This window comes from Eublepharis macularius, chromosome 6 (assembly GCF_028583425.1).
Source record: "Eublepharis macularius isolate TG4126 chromosome 6, MPM_Emac_v1.0, whole genome shotgun sequence".
NCBI classification, from domain to species: Eukaryota; Metazoa; Chordata; class Lepidosauria; order Squamata; family Eublepharidae; genus Eublepharis; species Eublepharis macularius.
The window spans coordinates 91,074,696-91,097,287 of NC_072795.1; the positions used below are offsets into that span (position 1 = coordinate 91,074,696).

Consider the following 22,592-nt stretch of genomic DNA (forward strand, 5'->3'; position numbering starts at 1 on the left):
CAGACACCCTCCCTCAAATTCCCCCACCACCTACAGAGAAGGCTGGCCAGCCAGCCCCATTGCTCCCTATGATGGGAACCAACTGCACAACAAAGAATAAAACACGAACAACACAAAATAAAGTTTTTTAAAAATTATTTTCTCCCTTTCAAAGTACAAGTAGGCAAAGCATTATGACACATTACGCCAGCAGTCCCCCACACAGAAAAATTAAAACACAACTCACTTAACATCAGAGAATCACAAAACACGATTCCTGTCAAAAACACTTTATTTCTTGAACAGCTTTAGGTTACACAGCAGGGGGGCACACCAAAGGGCATGGCAGCAGTATCTTACACAAAAATAACACAACTCACTTAACATCAGAGAATCACAAAAGCACAATTCCTGTCAAAAACACTTTATTTCTTGAACAGTTTTAGGATACACAGCAGGGGGGCGCACCAAAGGGCATGATAGAAGTGTACTACACAAAATAATACAACCCACTTCACCGTTTTGATAGCAGTTGTGTTTGTGTGATTCTCTGATGTGAAGTGAGTTGTGTTATTTTTATGTAGTACACTGCTTTCATGCCCTGTTGTGCCTTCCTACTGTGTAACCTAAAGCAGTTAAGGAAATAAAGTGCTTTTGACAGCAATATTTTGGGGTGATTCTCTGATGTTAAGTGAGTTGTGTTATTTTTGTGTAAGATACTGCTGCCATGCCCTTTGGTGCGCCCCCCTGCTGTGTATCCTAAAGCTGTTCAGAGGTTTCTTCATGGGGTTAGGGGGATTGGCAAAAATCCCCCTGCACACACCTACAGAAATCCGAGTCAGTATTCTTGCTTTTTGTGACTAGCTACATTATACATCAGTACAGGAATGAAGAATAATGTAATCACCCTCCCTCCCAGCTTTCGAATTATATAATTTACACAAAAAGTTAACATAAGAATAGGGTATATTACCCAGCTCTTTGAATTCTGTGTAGGTATCACAGAGGAACTCACCACTGAGAGGATGAGGAACTGTATATTGCTTCTTCTTGCTTGTTACTGACAATGAGGAAAGTTTGCGAGGAAGAGAAGCTCCTTGTTTGTTTCCTGACGCATCACCCTGCTGGGCTTTCCTCAGCTGTACCATGTGTTCAAGTTTCTTTAGCCGTTCTTGGGAGCGAGAAATAAACTGAGGCTTGTGAACTTCCAGAGCTTCCTAGAAGAAATGGAGGAAATAAGTTTGACAGAGGAAATAGTTTTGAAGGGCATAGTCCACCCCCGTTGCTCTGCCATGCCTGAGTGAAAAGCTTGTTTCTAAAGTGTAAGGGTCCAGCAATTTCTCTTACAACTTGGATACAGAAAAAAATTGTTTGGCCTGAAAAACTGCTAGCATAAACAACAGTGGATATTTTTGCAAAATCTGAAGGAAGAAAACATGTCTCATTTTTACTATTACTAGCTCATGTGTATTGTGTAACTTGTTATTTATTTGTCCAAGTGTCTAAACAGAGAAACAGCAGGACATAATCAATGGTTTTTTTAGACAGTTTTGGTATTTGGGTTCAGAAGAAAGGCCTCTATTCTGCTTTATCAGACTGGTTAAAAAAGCAGCATAATCCCTTTATCATTATAACCAGGGAAACCCACAAAACAATTTATTCTGTCCATTAAAAGTTCGAGTTTTTTGCTGTCCTGCCTATTTTCTCCTGGACTCAGAAATGTTCTGCAGTAGTTTCATCTCCCCTAACAAAACAAGATTCAGGTCTGGCCAGGAGAAAGCTGTTTTAACCCAGGGCATCTACTTAGCTCTTTAGCATGTGACGTTTAATATTTTAAAAGGAGAATGAATTTTATCAAACCTCAGCAGGTTTGCCTGTATCAGGCCCATCGGTGTTGCCGGCCTGCGCACAGCAGCAGCCCCCCCCCGCGTTTGGGGGCGGATTGCCGCTTGCGGCTGCGGGCTGGCCATATGGGTATGGCTCTCAGTTGGGGACTTTTCCACCGGTGTATGGCACTGGGCCTGCTTATGGCACTGTTCCATATAGTGCCTTGCCCCCGGGGGATACGGCATTGCCCTTGGGGGATCATTTGACTCAAGCTACCCGAGAGAAAATTATCCGGGGCGAGTATGTGGACGTCTTTACCCTTCTCTTCAGGGAACTGGAGAAGAAGGATAAGGAGGATCTGGACGACAGGGATAAAGAAAAAATCCGTAGGCGGCGGATTGACAGGTCCTGGGCTCACTGGCTGCCCGGTTTCCTGGTCTACGCTGGGATTTTAGCCAGGGCTCAGCCACATAGGGCTCTCCCCCTATTCCAGTATATGAATATCATATACAGGGGGTATACAGATTTCGAAGGGGTCGCGTGGCTGCGATATGATGAGGAGTTCCGCATGCGTGCGGCCTTGACCCCGAGTCTTCCCTGGGACCAGATCTTAATTCAGCTTTGGGTGCAGGTCATGGGTCCCGCCAAGTCCTCTGCAGGGGACAGGACCGACAGCGGTCACATGATTATTTGGCCCGCCCCAGGTTTTGGTTCCCGCACCTCCGCGGGGCAGCAGGTTCAATCACGGCTGCTCTGCTGGGACTTTGCATCCAGAGGGGTGTGCAACAGGAAGTTTTGTAAGTTTAGGCATGAATGCCCAGTGTGCGCAGGACCCCATGCACATACAGCTTGCCCCAGGGGAAGACAAGGGGGAAAACGCTTCGGGGGTGGCGGCGGTCAGCAGGGGCCTGGAAAAGGGGCCCAGCCCAGTAAGGCTGAGGGTACTTGAGCGGTTGCTACAAGTATACCCAAGGCGCAGGGACGCTGACTATTTGCGTTTAGGTTTTAAGTTTGGTTTTCGAATCCCTTTTCAGGGCCCCAGGACACCTTTCATGGCAGCCAACCTTAGGTCAGTGGCTGGCATGGAAGAAGTAGTCCGCCATAAGATTTTGAAGGAGTGTGCTGAGGGCAGGGTATTAGGGCCTTTTAGTACCCCACCTGTCCCGTCCCTGAGGGTTTCTCCTTTGGGGGTGGTGCCAAAGAAGGCGCCGGGGGAGTTTCGCCTCATTCACCACTTGTCTTTCCCCAAAGGGAGATCGGTGAATGATGGCATCCCTGATGAACTCTGCTCGGTGCATTACACGTCCTTTGACCAAGCGGTCAAGGTTGTGCGCCGCTGTGGGGTGGGAGCTGAGATGGCAAAGTGCGATATCAAGTCTGCCTTTTGCCTGCTCCCTGTTCACCTGGAAGACTTTGATCTTTTGGGTTTTGCATTTGAGGGCAAGTTTTATATGGACAGGGCCCTTCCTATGGGGTGTTCCATATCTTGCTCTGCTTTTGAGCGCTTCAGTTCCTTTCTGGAATGGGAGTTTTTGGGCATTGAACTGGACACAGTTCAACAGACCTTGAGGTTGCCACTTGAGAAAGTTGTAGACCTTAGAGCTAGGTTGGAAGACTGCTTGAGTAGAGACAAGGTATCTCTCCTCGAGTTACAGCAATTGGTTGGCCATGTAAACTTTGCCTGTAAGGCTGTGGCGCCTGGGAGGGCTTTCCTCAGGCGGCTGTGCGATGCTATGGGGAACTTGCGGTTGCCCCATCATCGCTTGCGAATTAATAAGGGAATGCGGGAGGATTTATTGGTGTGGAAGGAATTCCTTGCCACCTTTAATGGGGTGACCTTCTGGAGGGAGGATCTGCTGTTAGAAGCAGAACTCCAGGTCACCTCTGATGCCTCTGGGTCCACAGGCTTTGGAGTCTTTTTCAGAGGGCATTGGTGTGCTGACCAATGGACTGCAGATTGGTTAGCCCAGGGATTGTCCAAGGACCTTACGTTTTTGGAGTTCTTTCCCTTGGTAGTGGCCGTTTGGCTTTGGGGATCGCAATTGGCAAACCAAGCGGTCCACTTTTGGTGTGACAACTTGGCTGTAGTGCACGTGGTCAACACCATGGCATCTAGATCCCCCAGGGTGATGAGGCTGGTAAGAGCCTTTACATTAAAATGTTTGCAGAGGAACATTTTGTTTAGGGCCAGACACGTTCCTGGGGTTAACAACGGGGTGGCAGACGCTTTGTCTCACCAACAGATGGAACGATTCTGGCAGCTTGCCCCCTGGGCCGACAGGCAGCCGGCGAGGATGCCTCAGGAGCTGTGGGAGCTTGGACGGCGGAAGTAAATAGAGCAATCCAGCTGTCCATTGCCCCCAATACACGCCGTGCCTACGACTGTGCGGTAGGGCAGCTGTTCCAATTCAGGGCGTCAGCGGGCCTTCAGCAGTCGTGGCCATCCCACCTGGGCACCTGCTGCACTTTTGTGTTGTGCAGCGGGGCCGGGGCCTTGCCGTGAAGTCCATCAGAGGACAGCTGGCAGCTTTAGCTTTTGCCAGCAAAGCACATGGCTTTCCTGAATTCACGGGTGACTTCAGGATTAAGAAGATGCTGGAAGGATGGGCTAGGGAGATAAAGACACCGAGTGACCAGAGGCAGCCCATCTCCCCATCGATGCTGAAGGGGCTGGGAATCGCATGGGTGGCAGTCTGTGCATCCGTTTTTGAGCAGAAGCTTTTTCATGCCGCTGCCTTGACGGCATTTTTTGGGGCCCTGCGTGTCAGTGAGCTGGTGGTGTCATCGCGTGCTGATGCATCTGGCCGGGCCTTGAGCGCCCAGGACATTAAATTTGTCGGGGCCAAAGTTAGCATTGGAATTAGAAGGTCCAAAACAGACCAGAGGCAGCGGGGGACCACCTTGCTCTTAGGCCCCTGCGCTGAGAAGGAGTTATGCCCTGTTAAGGCCCTCAGGGAATATGTCACGCTTCGTGGGGATGCCCAAGGGGTCTTATTCCGCCACGAAGATCAAGCCCCGTTGACTAAATATCAATTTTGGGCTGTGACTGAGAGGGCTCTTAAGAAGTTGGGCTTGTCAGGGGTAAAATTCGGAACCCACTCCTTCCGGATTGGGGCGGCCTCCACAGCAGCTGCTATGGGATACCCTCAGCAGGCGATCCAGAGAGTGGGCAAGTGGCGGTCAAGGGCGTTTTGGTCCTATATCTGGCCCCTGCAACCATTTTAAATGGCGAACTAATTGCTCTTTCCTCAGGTGCCGTGTCGGGCCATGCGAGGAAGAGGATATTGATTTGTGGCCACAGCATGGTGTTCTGGGCAGCTTACCAGGCCAGGAGAACGGCGAATGGATCCCAGCTTGGTTTGAGCGCTGTGGCCACAGTGGAGTGGCAGGGCCGTAGGGGCCTCAGATGGCCCAGCCTGCTGCCCCTCTTGTTCCAGGACCGAAAGGGTCCACCACCGCATGTTGTGGTCATTCACCTGGGTGGGAATGACCTTGGTTTGATGCAGGGCAAAGCCCTGTCGTTACAGGTAGCTGAGGACCTGAGCTTTGTAAGCAGCCGATGGCCGGGTGTGCTTATAATGTGGTCAGAGATGCTACAGAGACGGGTTTGGCGGGAAGCCTTAGATCCCAGGGCAATAGAGAGGGCCCGACGCAAGGCTAACCACGCCATTAAGAGGTCTTTGGGACAAGGCTTGGGCATTTACCTGCCACACCCCAAGATTAGGGCCGAATTTGCCCACCTCTACAGAGGAGATGGCGTACATATGTCACCAGAGGGCAATGAGTTATTCATAGACGACCTACGGCAAGGGCTTCGGTTGGCTTTAGGCCACCTGTGGGGCGCGAGGGTCTAAGCCGAGGCTTGGCCCTTGCGTTGGCAGGAGATTTTGGGAATAGGGTGCGGGATGGTGAGCACCCAGTGGCGTTTCCCCAAGTGTGGGGAACAGGGTCTGCCATTTATTGCGGTATGCTTGTTGACGGCTACTGTACCACTGGCAGAATCCTGCGGGGATCCCCAAACACAAGGCCTTCCCTCATGCCGTACGGCTGCGGCGTTAGGTGCTTGCTGGGGGGATCCATTGCCTGGCTGGCCGGGTGGCAGCCATTCATGGAATGGCCTATACCCGGGGCGATGGGGCTCGCCCAGGCAGGTCAAGGCGGAGGTCCAGGTGCTGACCCCAGGGCTTGACCTGTACCGCTTAGTTGGCCCTTGCCTTGTTAAGTTATGGTCTTGTTAATAAACGGCCCTTTAATCCAAGCCTGTGTCTGCCTCTTCATTCCGGTTGGGGTTGCAAAGCTGTTTTAACCCAGGGCATCTACTTAGCTCTTTAGCATGTGACGTTTAATATTTTAAAAGGAGAATGAATTTTATCAATACTAGTTTAAAACAGTCTAATTTCAAGGTATAACCCTGTCCAGATTTGATCTATATATTTATCCAGCCTTTTTATTTGGCAACACTCCCACACTCTATTCTTGTTATTAGCAACAAGCTGTCCCTTCCTCCAGGCCGTATCAGAAGTATGTCATAAAACTGCTTGCCTTCAGCTGTGAAGGATCCCTGACAACGATGGTGTAAGTTATTTTAGGAGCTGCAACTAGTAGATCAAAGGCAGCTGAACAAACTGCTGTCTTTTAACACAGAAATGAACAAATCATGATTTTAAATTTACTATACTAAGATTCTTTAATTCTTTCACAGAAGTTCTGAGTAAAGTTGAGCTGGGGGGGGGGTATCACCCCTCCCTTCTGTGTAGACAGGTTTTTAGGGAAGAACCTCCAAACGCTGCCCCTTCCATACATAAAATATTCATTTTCAAATATTTTGTACCCCTTATGTCATGATCTAGTACAACCACTCTGCTCTTCATCAATCTGTCATACCATTTAAGCCTAAGCCCTTCATTCACCATACATAGAGAGTGCTACATAAAAATCATTATGGATCTTGTGCTCTTGGATCTTAAAGCTGTGCCAGCAGCTTCTAAAACAGGAGGAAGCAGCATTTTCCTCTACTACAGAGTAACTCAAAAATACCAACCACAGTGAATGATCTCAGCCTCTGCAATAGCTCGGCTGCAGCTACAAGATCAGTAATCTGGTTTATAAATGGGGAGGGTACGATAGGATTGGTAAAGGCTGGACAAGGCAGGAGGATTAATAGGAGCATTCAGGACACTAGATATTGAGGTTACAAATGACTTCCATTCTCAACATACCCTCTCTAGGTAAGCAAAATAATGTAGCAATAATGAATAACAGATGTAAGCAACTTTACTGCTTTGCTGATTTAAAAATAAAAAAGAGGAAATTTGACTTTCTGCCTCCACAGGATTCCCAGGAAAATAACCGTTGCAGGATTGAGAGTTCACAGAGAAAACATTTTGATATTGTACCCTGAGAGTCAGTGGATTTGAAGGAATGTTCTCAGGCTCAGAGCAGACCCCTGGCTGCTGGAAGGCTTCATGCTTCTCACGATTAACATCTGGTCCATGAACTGTAGAGGTTGTTACCCCCCTGACCATCTCTTTCTTCTCACTTGCATTATATTCTTTCAGTTTTTCAGCAGCATCACAAAATTTGTAATCACCTTGAATGAGATAAATATTTATTCATAAGACACAGTTAATCGGTATTGGGCACTTTATATCTTTGGATATGGAGTGTAGCTTCTTCCACAAGCATGTACAGGAATATATTGGGGCTTCGTTGAGTTGAAGAGGTCAGTCCATGTCATGCTTATGTGACCCAGGAAGTTCATGTCAAACAAGATCTCATGATGAAGCACAATGACTCCTCCACCATCTGCTGGGACTTGTGTGTCAAAAACCAAAATTGCTATGGCTATAAAAACTGAGATAGCAGAGTTTATGTATATAGTTTATGCTATTTCTTCAACCTGAATGTTTATTGATTGTGTATTTTATTTCAATTTAATAAAAAATCTTAAAAATTAAAAAAAAAACCAAAATGGTTGCCTAATATACTGCTGATTAAGGGGGGAAAATAGATATTGTTATAGTTAAGAATTGTGCGTTTGATTCTAATTGAATTTTCTGTGGACAGAAGGCGTTTCTGCCCGCCGAAAACAAGGCTGATCATTTATATCAGTTTCCCCTCCCTTTGCAGACCCCCACTAGGCTTCTTATTCTGTTCTCAGAATTCCATGAACTCGCAGGGGCAGGATTTCATGGAGGTAGAGAACAAGAAGTTCCCTTCGGTGACTGTTGCTATGCTCCTGTATTATAGGCCCTAAGCCAACGCTTACCATTAACACAGTGCTTTTTGAATATTCAAAACATTTTGTTCACATTACCTCAAAAATTCTTATATCAGCCTTGGAAGGCAGGCCACTATTATTATCCCAATATATTTATTCCAAAGTATGGCCTGAAGGCTTAAGATACTGCAGCTGCAAAGCAGGTATGGGTTTGGTAAGTGCCTAGATGAGGGACATCCCATGAATTGAGTAGCCATCTTTGGATTTGGAAATTCCTGGAGTTTTGAGAGTAGAGAGTGCACGGTTTGGGGAGTTGAGGGAGGTCAGCAGGGATTTAAAGTCATTAAATTAATGTCAACTGCCATTTTCTCCAGGGAAATTTATCACTGTAGTCTGGAGATCAGTTGTAATCCTAGGGGAAATCCAGACCCCACCTAAAGGTTGGCAACCCTACCATATGCATGCCGTCTTGAGTTTCATGATAACAGCAGGGCAGGAAATAAAAATATTGCAAATGAGAACCTGAGGCTGAGAGTGATTTGCTGGCAACCATCTAGTGAGCTTGAGGAAGAGATGAATCTGAACCAAGGACTCTGCTCAAACTCTCAAAATATAATCCTATATATACACTTCTTTGGAAGTGAGCTTTGTTAAACACAAGAGCTTTATTTCTTTGTAAACATGCTTAAGATTCCACTACATGACATTGTGTTATTTCAGCTTTTAAATGCTTTGAGACTCTTTAGGTCTCTACTACATTGATGATGGAGAGTAACAGAATATAATTACATACTGAATTTTTCACCAGCCAAACTAAGATTTTTTTTCTACATCTTGAAGTTATTTTTTTCAGTGCTACTGTATTTATTTGCATATTCAATAGTCCTATTTTTGTGGTATTACTATTCTCTAAAAGACTAATAAACACAATGCTGAAGTATAACTCAATTCATTATAAAAGCAATCCATCTAGTATGTTTTAAAAATGTTTTCCTTATTTATAATCATCCTTGATTGCTCTTATGGTCAATATTTCTTGCATAATTTATAACCCAAAAAGAGGTGTTTGTGTCCAAAATGCAAATAGCAGTTTACAACATATTTTCCCAGCCATTCACTAAGAATACAAGATTAATCCAGAATAGCAAATTAAAATCATAGGAACACTCAAATGAACCACTTTAACAAGTGTGATGATAAGGAGAGGCTCTTCTGCCAAAGAGCATGATTTGGGGCATTAAGTATCTGGGAAGAAAGCCTACTTCATACTATTTGTTTCCAATGAACATTTTTTCTCTGGTATCAGGCTAGAAATTTGATGCTGCTTTCCCAAAAAGAAACCAACAAAGAAACATCCAAAGTTGGTTTCTGCACCTGTTTTACAAAGCTCTCAATCCACTCTTGCATTAATTATTTGCTTTACTTTAGTACATTTATAGCGAGCCAAGAAACTTGTTCTCCCTGAAGTGATGTTTGAAAAGAACATTTAAAACTGACTTTTTAAAAAATATTTCCCCAGACACAAGTCCCTTCTGCACTGGGGACATAATTCCTCACTATCCCCGAGGTTAAGCTGAAAGGCATGGAATCAGCTTATATGTGGCTGTTCACACCTCTCATATTTGGTACGTGTGTCCCCATTTGTTGTTGTTGTTGTCGTATTTGGGCAGCTCTCTTCTGGCTGGTTCTCAGGTTGAGAACTGAGGGGGACATGGAAGATGACAACCTGTCCACCCTCAACAAGGAGGCACTGTTAAAAATCTTTCTGTTTGCAACAGGTGTGGATGAAAATGGGGTGAAATTGACCAGCCTCTTCTACTTAGCTAGGTGGTGAAATTGACAATGGTCAGTCAATTTAGGTAGTATAGTCTCTCAGCAAAAAGAATGAAAAGGGAACTGGCCTTTCTCTGCTTTCAAACCAGCGATTCATCGATCCTGCGCTGGACGTTTTTTTTTAAAAAAAGGAAAGAGAGGATGGGAGGGGAGATGGAAAGGAGGAGAGAGGGAGTGGCTGGATAGATCAGAGTAGCCAATCACAATGAACTGGGCTGGCAGGAGATGGGAGAGGGAGGAAGAGGGGGGAATGCTCAAAAACGAAATGAAGAGTGTCCACAGGGAAACACCAGATCACAAAGCGGATTTTTTTAAAAAGTCATGGTATAAGCACTACAAGGAAAGCTGTGGAAAAGCCACATAGTGGCAGGAGTGACTACTCGAGTCATGGTGGCAAATCTTGTGCAAGACAGTTAGGAAAAGAACACTGCAGTATGGGTACTGCTGAACTGATGAAACAGACCCATGCAGACTCGGCTACAAAGCTCCATAGGCATTGCAGTGTGCATCTAGTGATTCCCACAGCGTTCATCTATGTGCTGCCATGTTAGTGTAGCTTCATGTGCATATCTTCCCACTGTACATACAGATTTATTCTTGAGACTACAGAGAATGGAGAAGGTTTATGCATCAGAGCTCCCATCTATATGCAGCATGACTGGATTGGGGTAAGGAATATCTGTTAGGGACTATTATACTGAAACAACACTTTAACCCACGTTGGAGCCCAAGGAGACCATGAGCAATGTCCATAGAGGAGCACTTTTGTAGGCAGATACTGAAGTAGGTCAAAGTAAGCAATAGCAGCCCAATGAACTCAGGTTCCTAGGATTCACTGAGAAGTGTAGAAAGGAATGAATAAAGTATGGATTCTAATCAAGGAGGATGAATGACACCCATATGGAAATTAACAGTGCAATCCTCAACACACCCTTAGTTTAGGATCGTCCTGTCTTTCAGCAACCAGCTGTGGGGTGGGGGGGACAGAACTCACCCAGATTTCCCTCATGCATGCTCCTGACCCTGCAAATGATGTTGCTTGGGGATGCTCTGATCTTTTGCCAAAACTATGGTTTTACCATAGAGTCTCTCTGAAATGTCAGTGTCCCTTGCCACTTCCCATTTAAATCTGAAGTGGTGCTGGTACACTGATGTGCCACCAGCGTATGAGCCCCCCCCCCGCCCCGCTGTCCAATTTTTCACACTGGTGCCTGAGACACTGGGAGGCATTTGAAGACTTGACAAGAGAACACCACTAGAAGTGAGCACTTGACAAGCCTACCTAGAAGGAAAAGAGGCCAGCTGGGAGAAGCTGGTGCTGAGATCAGAAGGTTTTGGGGCACAGATAGCATCTAGGGGATTGCAGGCTCCTTTTGAACACAAACACCACTGGTGCTCTGCTCCTGCTTTCCCAGTAAGTCCTATCTCTCCTGCTGGAGGAGGAGGGAGAGGAAGACAGGGGAGGCAGAGAGAGGGTGAGGGAAAGAAAGCATCAATTTAAATACACAGGGAAGTGCCTAAGTAAAAGATGGCCTCTAAAAAAGCAACTATCCCCCACCAAATCCTACTAATTATGCCATTCTTTTAGGATGGAGGGGTTCTTCTTTCACCTCACCATGGAGCCAAGGTGATCCAACGTATTTGGGGAGGGGGGAAGTTATATTTCTAGATGCAGCGTCTTTCTCTCTTCATCTCCAAGTGTAAGTATCTTTCTCTCTAGATCTCTCTAGGGCTGAGACTCACCAAAGCTACAAAAATGTCAACCCCCCCCCCTCCAAATTACTAAGCACTTTGGAAGATCTGTACATGCAATAAAAAAGAAAGAAACCAACACCTTTGCTATCCTGTAACATTCAAAGCAAGCAAGGATGGGGTCAGAAGCCAGAGGAGGAAGGGTGTGTGTGTGAGATTAATTTCCATGTGAAAAGCAGTAAATTGTTTCTAAGGATACTGCATTTTTATTTCTTGTTTGATTTTATCTACAGTTTATACCAATGCATTTAAATGAAACAGTGCAATCCTAAACATGTTTACTTAGAAGTCAGTCCCATTAAGCTTAAAGGGACTTACTTTCCAGTAAGTGTGCTTAGCACAGCAGCCTCAACCTGTCTCTGAACTACTCTTCTGCAGCATTTAAAAGCAGACAAGTTCCTCATTAAATCAGCTGTAGCTTTCGGTTTGATCTCATTTTAACATTCAAAGCTGTACATCTAAAAGCTAAGGATGCAGCTTATCTTTTGGAAAATGATCATTCCTGTGGATATATTCTCATCCAGTGCTGTTTTTAATAAAGCCTTCCTATGGCACCCATAACCAGAAACAGATTTTTGGGGTTTTGGAAAGCTTTGGGCCTGAATCTCTTTGGACTTCAAAGTGCCTTTGGATGGATATTTGTCTTTCAAAAAACTCCCACCTTTTACTGTGAGTTCGTGCTTGGATGATGGGTCCAGAAAAGAGGCAGGTGTTTCATGGTATTCATCTCTCTTGCGCTGTTTTCTGTTGCTTCTCGAGAATACTTGTGAGTCTATTAAAAATTAAGGGGAGGAGGAGATCAAAGCAAGAAATAGGTAACAATGTTTAAAATACCCCTTTGCATTCAAGGTTCCTTCTGCAGACTTTGGTCTAATGTTATTTGTAGTGCTGCATGTATTGTTTTTATTAAAAGGTTTAAGCCCTTAATATATCCTCACATATTTGCAGCACTGATGCTGTGTCAATGCCACCAGAAAGCAGTGTGAGATCATTAGCCTCTTCACTTTCCTGTTCCCTAAACTGCTTTTAATCATGTTATCTCTTCTCTAACAAGACTACCTGTGATTACAAATTAATAGCTTCCTAATCAGCATATGTACCAATACCTTACTTCCACAGCACTAGATTGTATGCTGTGTGACTTTAAGAAACCCACTGGGAAAAATAATTGTCAAGAGCACAGCACACGCTTCATAAAAGGCATGCTGTCAGTAAGTCCAAATTTATTTTGTGAGCAGATTTCAGCGGTTCATTGTAGGTCTGATCTAGGCACTGAGCTGCAATTTGCCTTTCTCCAGTATCTTACAGGCAGAAATTTGTCACAAGAAAAAGCTTGACTTGTAAAGCTGTCATGTAGATTTTCATGGCAAAGGATGCCGGGAAGGTTAAGTGAACAATATTTATATATTTTAAAATGTGTAGCCCCGATTTACAGCCCCTCAAATCTTTCAAAGTGGCTTTCAAAAATCCATACAACCAATCACCTTAAAGACAAGTTTCAGGAATAGAAAGAAGACGGTTTCCACAGGATGTTAGTGTCACTTGGGAAAAGTTTCCGTGCCAATATTTTCATGGCATGTGGTCGTCACGTAACCCGGGAGCACACGTACACTCTGCACATGCACAATGACATCTCAGAGATGAGTGCCAGGTCTCCTATCTCCCATCTGGAGGATAAGGGGTCCTAGTAACCCTATTCCCATCCTTATCTTTTTCATGAATATTATTCCAACAAGAGCCACAAAGAGTCACTGGCGGCCAGTTCAATTCTCTCCATTCTATCTGGATTATTTGCCCTTAATTACAGAAACTAAGCTGAAATAAAACTTTTTTTAAAAAAAAACATGAGCAGGCTTTCTCTGCTTGGCAATAAGAATTCTTTCATGCTGTGATTTCTATTAAATTGTAATGGTTTCGCTGCAAACTCTTTTTGTAAGCAGGGCTAGTTCAAGTTCTCTGGAGCCACTCAGCTGGAGCTCCATTCCATGTAATCATTCACTTCCCTCTCCTGTGTTAAGACCAATTCTATAATTAAGCCTGCACAATTCACATATCTTTCACAAGACAATGGCTTTCGGCACAGAGGAACAGACCAGTGGGGCTCACTGAGAAAAGAAGGGGAGCAGAAATGTGTACATGAGAGGCTCAGTATGGTGAACAATTGCAAGTCTGTCAAGTTAGCGCAGAAATCAGCTTGAGCATAAAGCTGTGGTAAGTGGAAAACATGGGCCCATAAATATGCAATTTTTAATTTCTTTTAGCTTTCATACGTATTAATTGCAACTGTTGTATTCCCACTTATTTTCTTTGCTAGTTTTCCAGTTTTGTTTCTTTGCAGCATTTTACAACATTTTTATGGCATTTCTACCTTTTGTGCTGTTTTAGATCACTTATACACTAGACTAAGCATATACTTTAATGTTTGTTTTACAAATGAAATGCATTTGCTTGATCAGCAATGAGATGACCAGAATGCTTTGTCAAGTGCTGCAAAACCATAAATGAAACTCACAGCATTTGAGTCAAACCAGAGGAGTCATGAAGTTAGGCAAGTTTCCCAAGATACCTATAGAATGTGGTTGGAAAGTATTTATTTGAAACTTGTTGACGTTTCTAAACAGGAGACAGTGGCATGGCGGACACAGTCTGATAACCTACAGCTGCTGGTAAAAATGGCATAATATTATGGCTTGTAACATTGTGCTGGTACAGCAATCAAATATATCTCCCAACCTCAGAATTTATTGGAAGATGGTAAGAAGGGTTGTTATATTTGTCCCAATTTAACGTTCAAGTGATTCATCTATTAACACTAAGACTTCAGCTGGACATTTCTGATCTGTGTACTGAAGTCTCTTGCAGTGAGCTGCTTGAGGCTTTGGAGTCCATTTAAATGGGTAACTCTTCTTAGGATTGCAATGAAAGTCTTCATTGCTGTAATTAGGCTTACTACTACTGAGAGCCAGTTTGGTGTAGTGATTAACAGTGGCAGGACTCTAACCTGGATAACTGGGTTTGATACCCCATGCCTCCACTTGAAGCCAGCTGGGTGACCCTGGGTCAGTCACAGCTCTCTCAGAGCTCTCTCAGCCCCACCCACCTCACAGGGTGATTGTTGTGAGGATGATAATAACATACTTTGTAAACTGCTCTGAGTGGGCGTTAAGTTGTCCTGAAGGGCAGTATATACATTGAATATTATTATTATTATTATAGTACTACTGTAGTAGAACTGATGATACTGATTTGGTTAAGGTAATACTGTGTGAAAAGAAGAACATAAACTTCAGCAAAATTAATGCAACCACAAAGCCAATCTTTTTTAAAAAATTGAAGAATACATTTCCTAAGAATAATGAATTGATAATGAAAAGTAATGAAACACCAGAGGCAGGAAATCAGACACGGAACCATCAGCTTACAAAGGCGCAAAGTGACTACTGGAGGAGAACTGGAATTTTCAGACAGATTAACAATTCCCAAACCATGTGCCATGAGATAAGCTGAAGTGTGTCTTGAAAGATTAAGTCACCATTTTCAATGCGCTATTTAATCCCCTCGAGGGAGCAAGCTCTGTGAAGCATTGATGTTCCATCACTCTGCCATAATATGGATGATGATATTATTTTAATATAGCAAATACGAATGTACTGAGATTCCCTGATGCCTTCTATACTATAGTTGACAGTAGTGGGGGGAATCCCAAAGCATCGCCATCGTTTTGCCAGAAAAGAACACTGGAAGCAGGATGCCAGGCGCTGGCATTTAACTAGGGCAAAGAAGAGGCCCAGCCATTTCCCCAACAGCTGATTAAGAATATCTGTCTAGGTTTTTTGAGTGTCTGATCACTGAAGTGTTCCTTGAAAGTGTGCCTCCAATTTTAATCCAGAAAAACCTGTTCCTAAGTACCACAAAGTCTGGGAAATGAAATAAGTCTAAAATTTCATTGAGCTATTAATATAAATGTAAGACTCTATTGTACTCAAAATTTAGTAAGGAAAATGTCTAGTAGTGATTAGTGAACAGTATATCTCCTAATCTGGCATGAAAAAAATCTAACTGATCCCTGAGAAGTAGACTTGGACAGTGGACAGAGTAAACAATATGCATCCATTGATAGTACAAAATGAAGATTCCTATTATGTGGCTGTTTAGCTTCTGAGTAGTAATGCTACAGTGGTAGTACTTAGAAATATCATTGGAGTAGTCTAGGCGATAGCCACAGCAATTTATGATGTTAATTACAAACTCTGCCTAAAATCAGTCAGTGCCAGTTATCTGGCAAATACAAGAATAATTTATGCAGTTGCATTTGGTAAATATTTTCCTTTACCAATAGACTTTCAAAAACAACCAAAGTCTGGCTCTTCCCTTCATATATATACAGTGGAAATAAACCCAAACAGCTGTCAATTAGTTATGATGAAGTATGCAGATGCAAATGACATACAGGAAACAAAAAAAGAGAAAGCCGCTTAGGAAGCTGAGATCACGTTTTCATATTCTGGGAACATTTTCAGTGTACTCTTTGGGGAATAAGGAATGAATCTCTCATTAGGACTATCTAGAGTGGTATTTCTAGCTCTTCAAGCAACAAACTGGAAATATATGCAACCCACAGAGAACAGCTAGAATTGCAATTGGATGGATATAGGGTTTTGCTATTATCCCAGTTGAAGAAAGACTTTCAAGCTAATAAAAAGACACAAAAGTCTAATACAGTGGGAAACATATGAGAACAAAACAGCTAAGAGAAAAAACAGGATACTTCCATTAATAAAATGTTGAAATTATATAAATGAAAGAAAAACAAAACTTATGAACTGTACAAACTGCACAGTTTCTTGGTGCAGTCTGATTTTCAAGTTATTTCCAGTTCTCTAACTTAAATTCTAAACATCTTGGGCTGGATCCAGGCATCCCTGAATTGGATTTTTCCTACCTTTCCTTCACTCAGCACAAGTCAGCAGCCTTCTATGAATGCTAAGAAAAGCTGATGCTGACCTGTCTGAACATATGCCATGTTGCAAGGATGACTGACAGAAGGGAGAATCAGGCAACACCAAATACCCCCTCTCTTGTTTGAGTAGAGCAAGCTTGGCTCTGATGCTTACTTCCCTTTCTTTCTGCAGCTCTCTACCTAATGATGTATGGCATTCTATTCAAAAGGGTCTCCTGACCTTCAGCAGAGATCTTTTAGGGGGGCACCAGGCAGCTGCAAGAAAAAGGGGAGATCTGCTTCTGCTAACTCCTACAATTTGTGGAAGATCTAACCCATTTTTTCTTTTGGAATCGCAACATTTCCCCCCCAATTAATTCTTCCAAGTTTATGTACACCAATACCTTGAACTATCCTTGTGGACTTCTCCAAGATGGCTTTTGATCATGCTGTAGAAAAGCAACGTCTTTACAAAGTGAACATTTTCAGGCAGCTGGTCCTTAGGTTGTGGAGGTTTCTGTTGAATGTTTTGGAAGGAAAATACTTCATAAGCAAATGACTGCAGCTGACTGCTCATTTATGGATCTACGTAAGAGTTCAGTGTGAAGTTAGATTATTCACACCGTATTAGCTGTGGAAACTGTTGAACTAACTCAAAAGTATGTTTAAATTATATCCCCAAATGCTTGATACACGAAGGGCAGCTTAAATGGAAACAATCAACAAACTGGGCCAAAACCATGCCCTACAGAATTTTCTTCTTTTTAAAAAAACCACTTAAATAATCAAACTTACAAAGAGTTAACTCAAAAGCTTATACACATCTTTGTGAATCTTGATTGATCCTAATAATGGTATAGTTTGGTGTCCTTGTATTTTTCCTCATAGATTGACTTGGCTGAATCTGTAGGTCATATAATTTTATAGAGCAAGTATCGACTGTACTGTTCTCATATAAATCTATTTTCTGCTATTCTACAGGGGGGGGGGACCCTGCTCCTCAAAATACCTTAAAATACTGATCCCCAGTGGCTTGGGAGCCACATATGCTTCTTTAACATGTCCCCTGTGGCTCTTCTGAGCACTGATCCCCAATGTGACAACTGTCCTACGTTTCAGGAAAGTAGATATGGCCATTGCCCAGTAGATCTTGTGATTCACAGGTGGTTCCCACCTCCAAACAGCAGTTGATAGATGGCTATAGCAGACAAACTCCAGGTCTTCTTGGATAACTCATCTGCTTTGGACCTGTTTGAGTCTGGTTTCAGGCAGGTTTATGGGACAGAGATAGCTCTGGTCGCTTTAGCTAATGACCTCTGTCTGAATGGAGACAACGACCCTGCTTCTTTGTTGCTCCTATTGCAGACTCTGATACAGCAGATCATGCCATTCTGTTGAGTTGTTTGGAATAAGAGATCAGTATGAGATGTACCTTGGACTGGTTTAAATTTTTACTTAAGGATTGGTCTCACAGGTTGCCACTGAAGACCAGCTATCTTCAGTGTGGGAGTTGTCTTGTTGAGGTTCCACAGGGCACAATCTTATCCCTATGTTATATAACCTCTAGGTTATATAACCTTTAGGAGAAATAATTCATTGCTATGGAATTTGATGTCATTGATATGTTTATGACACTCAGCTCAATATCTCCATCCAAATCCACTGTTGATCTCCCTCTCTCCACAACAGACATCCTGTGAAGGAGGTGGGGCTGAGAAAGCTCTGAGAGAGCCATGACTGACCCAAGGTTACCGAGGAGTGGGGAATCAAACCCGGTTCTCCAGAACTTTGAGTCTTCAGTTTTTAACTGAATCTTAAGGTCTCCAAAGGCACTTTCTAACCACATCAGACCAGGCGTCTCTTCATTCTTCAGAAATAACTCCTTTTTTGACTGGGTAGGGAAATTCTCCTCTCACTAGAAGATCTATCCACTTTCTTTGGCCTAAATGGAAATCTTCATATACGTCCCAAACTTCTTGCCAACTTTTCTCCCAGTTCTCCTTCTGTGTTAAACCACTCTCAGTCAGGGCTGAATCTCAAAACTGCCAGTACTTGACTCCTCTTAGCTAGGGCTGAAATCAGACTCCCCTCTCCCCAGCATCCAGTTCAGAAGTCTTTCTCTGTTCAGCTCATGCTACCCAATCAGATTCCTTGGAGTAATAACAACAACAACATCATTCAATTTATATACCGCCCTTCAGGACAACTTAATGCCCACTCAGAGTGGTTTACAAAGTATGTTATTATTATCCCCACAACAAACACCCTGTGAGGTGGGTGGGGCTGAGAGAGCTCCAGAGAACTGTGACTAGCCCAAGGTCACTCAGCTGGCTTCAAGTGGAGGAGTGGGGAATCAAACCCAGCTCTTCAGATTAGAGTCCCGTGCTCTTAACCACTACACCAAACTGGCTCTCAAGCTTCTCTGTTTCTGTGAGGAATTAACCCTTCACTGTCCTTCAGCTGTTTGTACAACACTTTTTAAAAGATTTTTAAAAATGCAATTCATCACACATGCATTCTCTGCTGTGCCCCTCCCAACTTATGTAATGGCCTGCATGAAAAGGTTAGGAAGGCTCCCACTCTCCTGGCTTCCCACAATCTATGCAAAACTGCATTACTCAAGAGAGTTTTTTTTACAACAAGTAATAAGGCTGTACTGTAATGAAAGCAGTCAGAATGCTGTGGTAAAGGGACAGGGAATTATAACTGCCTGTTGCCTCATGGAATCTATGATGCTTTATGGCTTGAAGACTGAACAACTATGGAATACATGTCGAATGAGAAAGGTAGCATACTATGCTTACAGAGGGTATCAGAGACATTTATTTCTAGGCCATGCAAAGCTAGGTGGGTTCATACATGCATGTTGGTCATTTAATAACTGCATCATCAAGAGGTAGCTTGTACATGTTCTGGGGCAAGTGCTCTGGGTGCCATTCTCCCTCCAATATGTAGGGGTGAGATTGGCTGGTCTACCCCCACACACACTCACTTCACCCCTGAACCATGGATGACAGCATGGTGCCACAGTAAGTAGTAAGCCCAAGGCAGGGCTCATTTTGAGGGGGGAACACACAGGAACACAGTTCTGGTAGTTCTCCAAAAAGGTCACATGTCAAGTGGCCCCGTCCACCTGATTTTTGGCCATTTTGGGCACGTTTAGGCCTGTATTGGGCCCAAAATGGCCAGTATCAGGCCTAAAACAGCTAGGATTGGTCCCAAAACAGCCAGGATCAGGCCTCTGATGGCTGGTGGATCACTCTCCTGCTCAGCAGTGGCCCAATTCTGACCATTTTGAGGCCCTTTTCAGCTATTTTCAGCCCCTTTTTGCCATTTTGGGCCCAATTTCAGCCCTGAATGGCCAGGATTGGGTCCAAAACAGCCAGGATAGGTGAGGTCAGGGGTGTGGCATATGCAAATCAGTTATGCTAATAAGTTATGCTAATGATTTCTTGCAGCTCTTTTTCTATGAAATGACCCCTGGCCCAAGGTATTGTGCCGACATCACTACTGCTATGGGCAGGCCAGGGCCAAGGTCTTCTCCTTGAGCCCCAGAGGCTGGCTGAGGTACAAGCAGTAGCCCTGGATTACCATATGCCCAACACACTGCTATAGCTAAGTCAGGGCCTCCCCCCACCATGACCTGGAGGATGGCTGCAGCAGCAACCCTGGGCTGTTGCATACCACACCAAGAAGTAGCACTGGGCACTGAGGCTGCAGGCTGCCATTGGGATCCCTGGTGCCCAGTAGTAGCATCCACCTGGTAGTTAGGTGTCAGGCAACTGTCTTCAGTGACTGGTAGGAAGTTCCAAACTGCTGGAAATCACCTGCCACTGGCAGGCACCCCCGCATGAGCACGGCACACATGCTCCCAGCAGAAGCGATGATGTTACTTCCAGAAGTGCACATGCACTTCACATTCACCCAACAATAAACATCCTGGTGAGTACTGAACCTCCACCCACCCACTGGGAGGGTATAGGAACCTGCAACCCTAGGCTGGGTGGAGTGAGCAAACAGTAGCTGGCTTGGTGGCTCAGGGTGTGTGCCTAGGCCAACTGGCCTAGGATGTGAAAAGCTCTTGGGTTGATCCTGCACATGTGAACAAAACCACACAAGTTTAGCAATATAAACACAACTTTCTTTAACCCCCACCCCCGGCAAGGAAAATAAACCCAACTACACTATTTTGAAACAGAGGTCAAAGTGACCCCACATTACAAAAAGAATAATGGAAACCTGATAGCTCTCTCGATCATGGCATTAGCTACTAAGAAAAAAATCAGCCCTCAAGAATAACTTTCTTCATCAATGCAGGACAAAGAAAAGTAACATTCAGAATTGGGATCAAAAATATCCCTCACTGAAAACGTTAAAAACCCACAAAAATATAAATGAGGCCATATTAACCCCATTATTTTTAAAGCATAAGACGCAGTTGGGAATCTGTAAGACTGTTTATTTTTAACAAAGCAATCATTTTTAACTGTTACAATACTGACAGTGCAATATGGAACAACAGATAATGCACAAGCGAGGTCACAGGTGACATAGGTAGAATATTTTCAGAACTGTTCATAACAATACTTCTGGATATCTCCAGAAAGCACTGTAGGGAAAACAACACAACACAATTCAATCTAGATGGAAACTAACTGATAGAGTGCACAAGGCTAAGGGACCAAGGAAGGAATGGAACAAACTAAGATTTATACAGGGTAAATCAGCAGTTTCAGCACTGGGCAGCTGGTAAAGAAGATGACAAAACCTTACTGCAATTATTGTTGGGTCGTTTCGTGGTTCGCAAACTGGTGGTTCGTCAGAGCCCATTTCTGACAAACCACGATGAACTTTAGGCAGGTTCTTTTTTCGTTTAATCGCTGCAGACATCCAGGCACCATCAATCAATTTCTTAGGCAACCTGAGATGGGCTTTCTGCAGTAGAAGTGTTCACTGGACTGCTTTTCAACTGATAGGAGGTGTTTGAAAGCAGCAACACTTTTCTTACCTGCAAGAAAAGTGTTGCTGCTTTCAAAGGGCATGCTACTTTTTTCTGCTGAGAGGAGGGGCATCCCCCTCCTATCACCTGAGGTCCTTTTAGCATTGGAAATTATTCGTTCTGCTTCCCATGTTTGCAGGAGCTTGCTTATTCCCTGCTGGCTTCAAAAGCCAAGAAAGGGTTAAATGGCTGGTCTTTCTCTTCCTCCTTTGGGGTATGAACAATCTCTCTTTTTTTCCCCCAAAGGCAAGAGAGGGTTGTAATGTTGTAACATTGCAACATTGTAATGTTACTGCACATTCCTCCTGGCTTTAAAAGCCAGGAAAGGATTAAATGGCTCCTTTTCCCTCCCTCCCAGACATGTTTCAGGCTTTGAAAGAGAGGGGGGGAAACCCCAAGCATTTTGCACAGTCCTTTGGAAACAAAGTGGCAGGGAAGCTGGTGCTTCATCCCCTCCCAGCTTCCCTGCTACTTTGTTTCCAAAGGGCTGTGCAAAACGCTTGTTTTTTTCTCTCTTTTTCAAAGCCTGAAACATGACTGGAATGGAGGGGAAAGGAGCCATTTAATCCTTTCCTGGATTTTAAGGCCTGGAGGAATGTGCAATAACATTACAGTGTTGCAATGTTACAACGTTATAACCCTTTCTTGCTTTTGGGGGTGAAAAGAGTGTGCATACCCCAAAGGAGGAAGGGAAAAACCAGCCATTTAACCCTTTCCTGGCTTTTAAAGCCAGCAGGGAATAAGCAAACTCTTGCAAACATGGAAAGAACTGATACTGAAACGCTTTTAAGTCTCAGTGTGAAAAGGACCTCAGTTGATAGGAGGATGCCCCTCCCCTCAGCTGAAAAAAGCAGTGGGAGTTTGAAAGCAGCAACACTTTTCTTGCCACGTAAGAAAAGTATTTCTGCTTTCAATCCGGCAGCTTTTTTCAGCTGATGGGAGATCCCCTTCCCATCCGCTGAAAAGCGGCAGGCATTTAAAAGGGGGAAACCAGAAGCGCAAAACCGTATTCTGCAGACCTTCTGCTGCCCTGAAAGTGATGT

The 22,592-nt window shown here is 43.9% G+C and overlaps 1 protein-coding gene across 1 annotated transcript in view; it reads right to left on the reverse strand.

Annotated features, from left to right (window-relative positions):
- Positions 1-22,592, reverse strand: part of C6H10orf90 (chromosome 6 C10orf90 homolog) — a 165,296-nt gene that overhangs the window by 64,218 nt on the left and 78,486 nt on the right. The window contains 4 exon segments of the mRNA XM_054982518.1: positions 995-1,196; positions 7,203-7,399; positions 12,097-12,123; positions 12,126-12,383. Coding sequence (XP_054838493.1) covers positions 995-1,196; positions 7,203-7,399; positions 12,097-12,123; positions 12,126-12,383 — 684 coding nt within the window.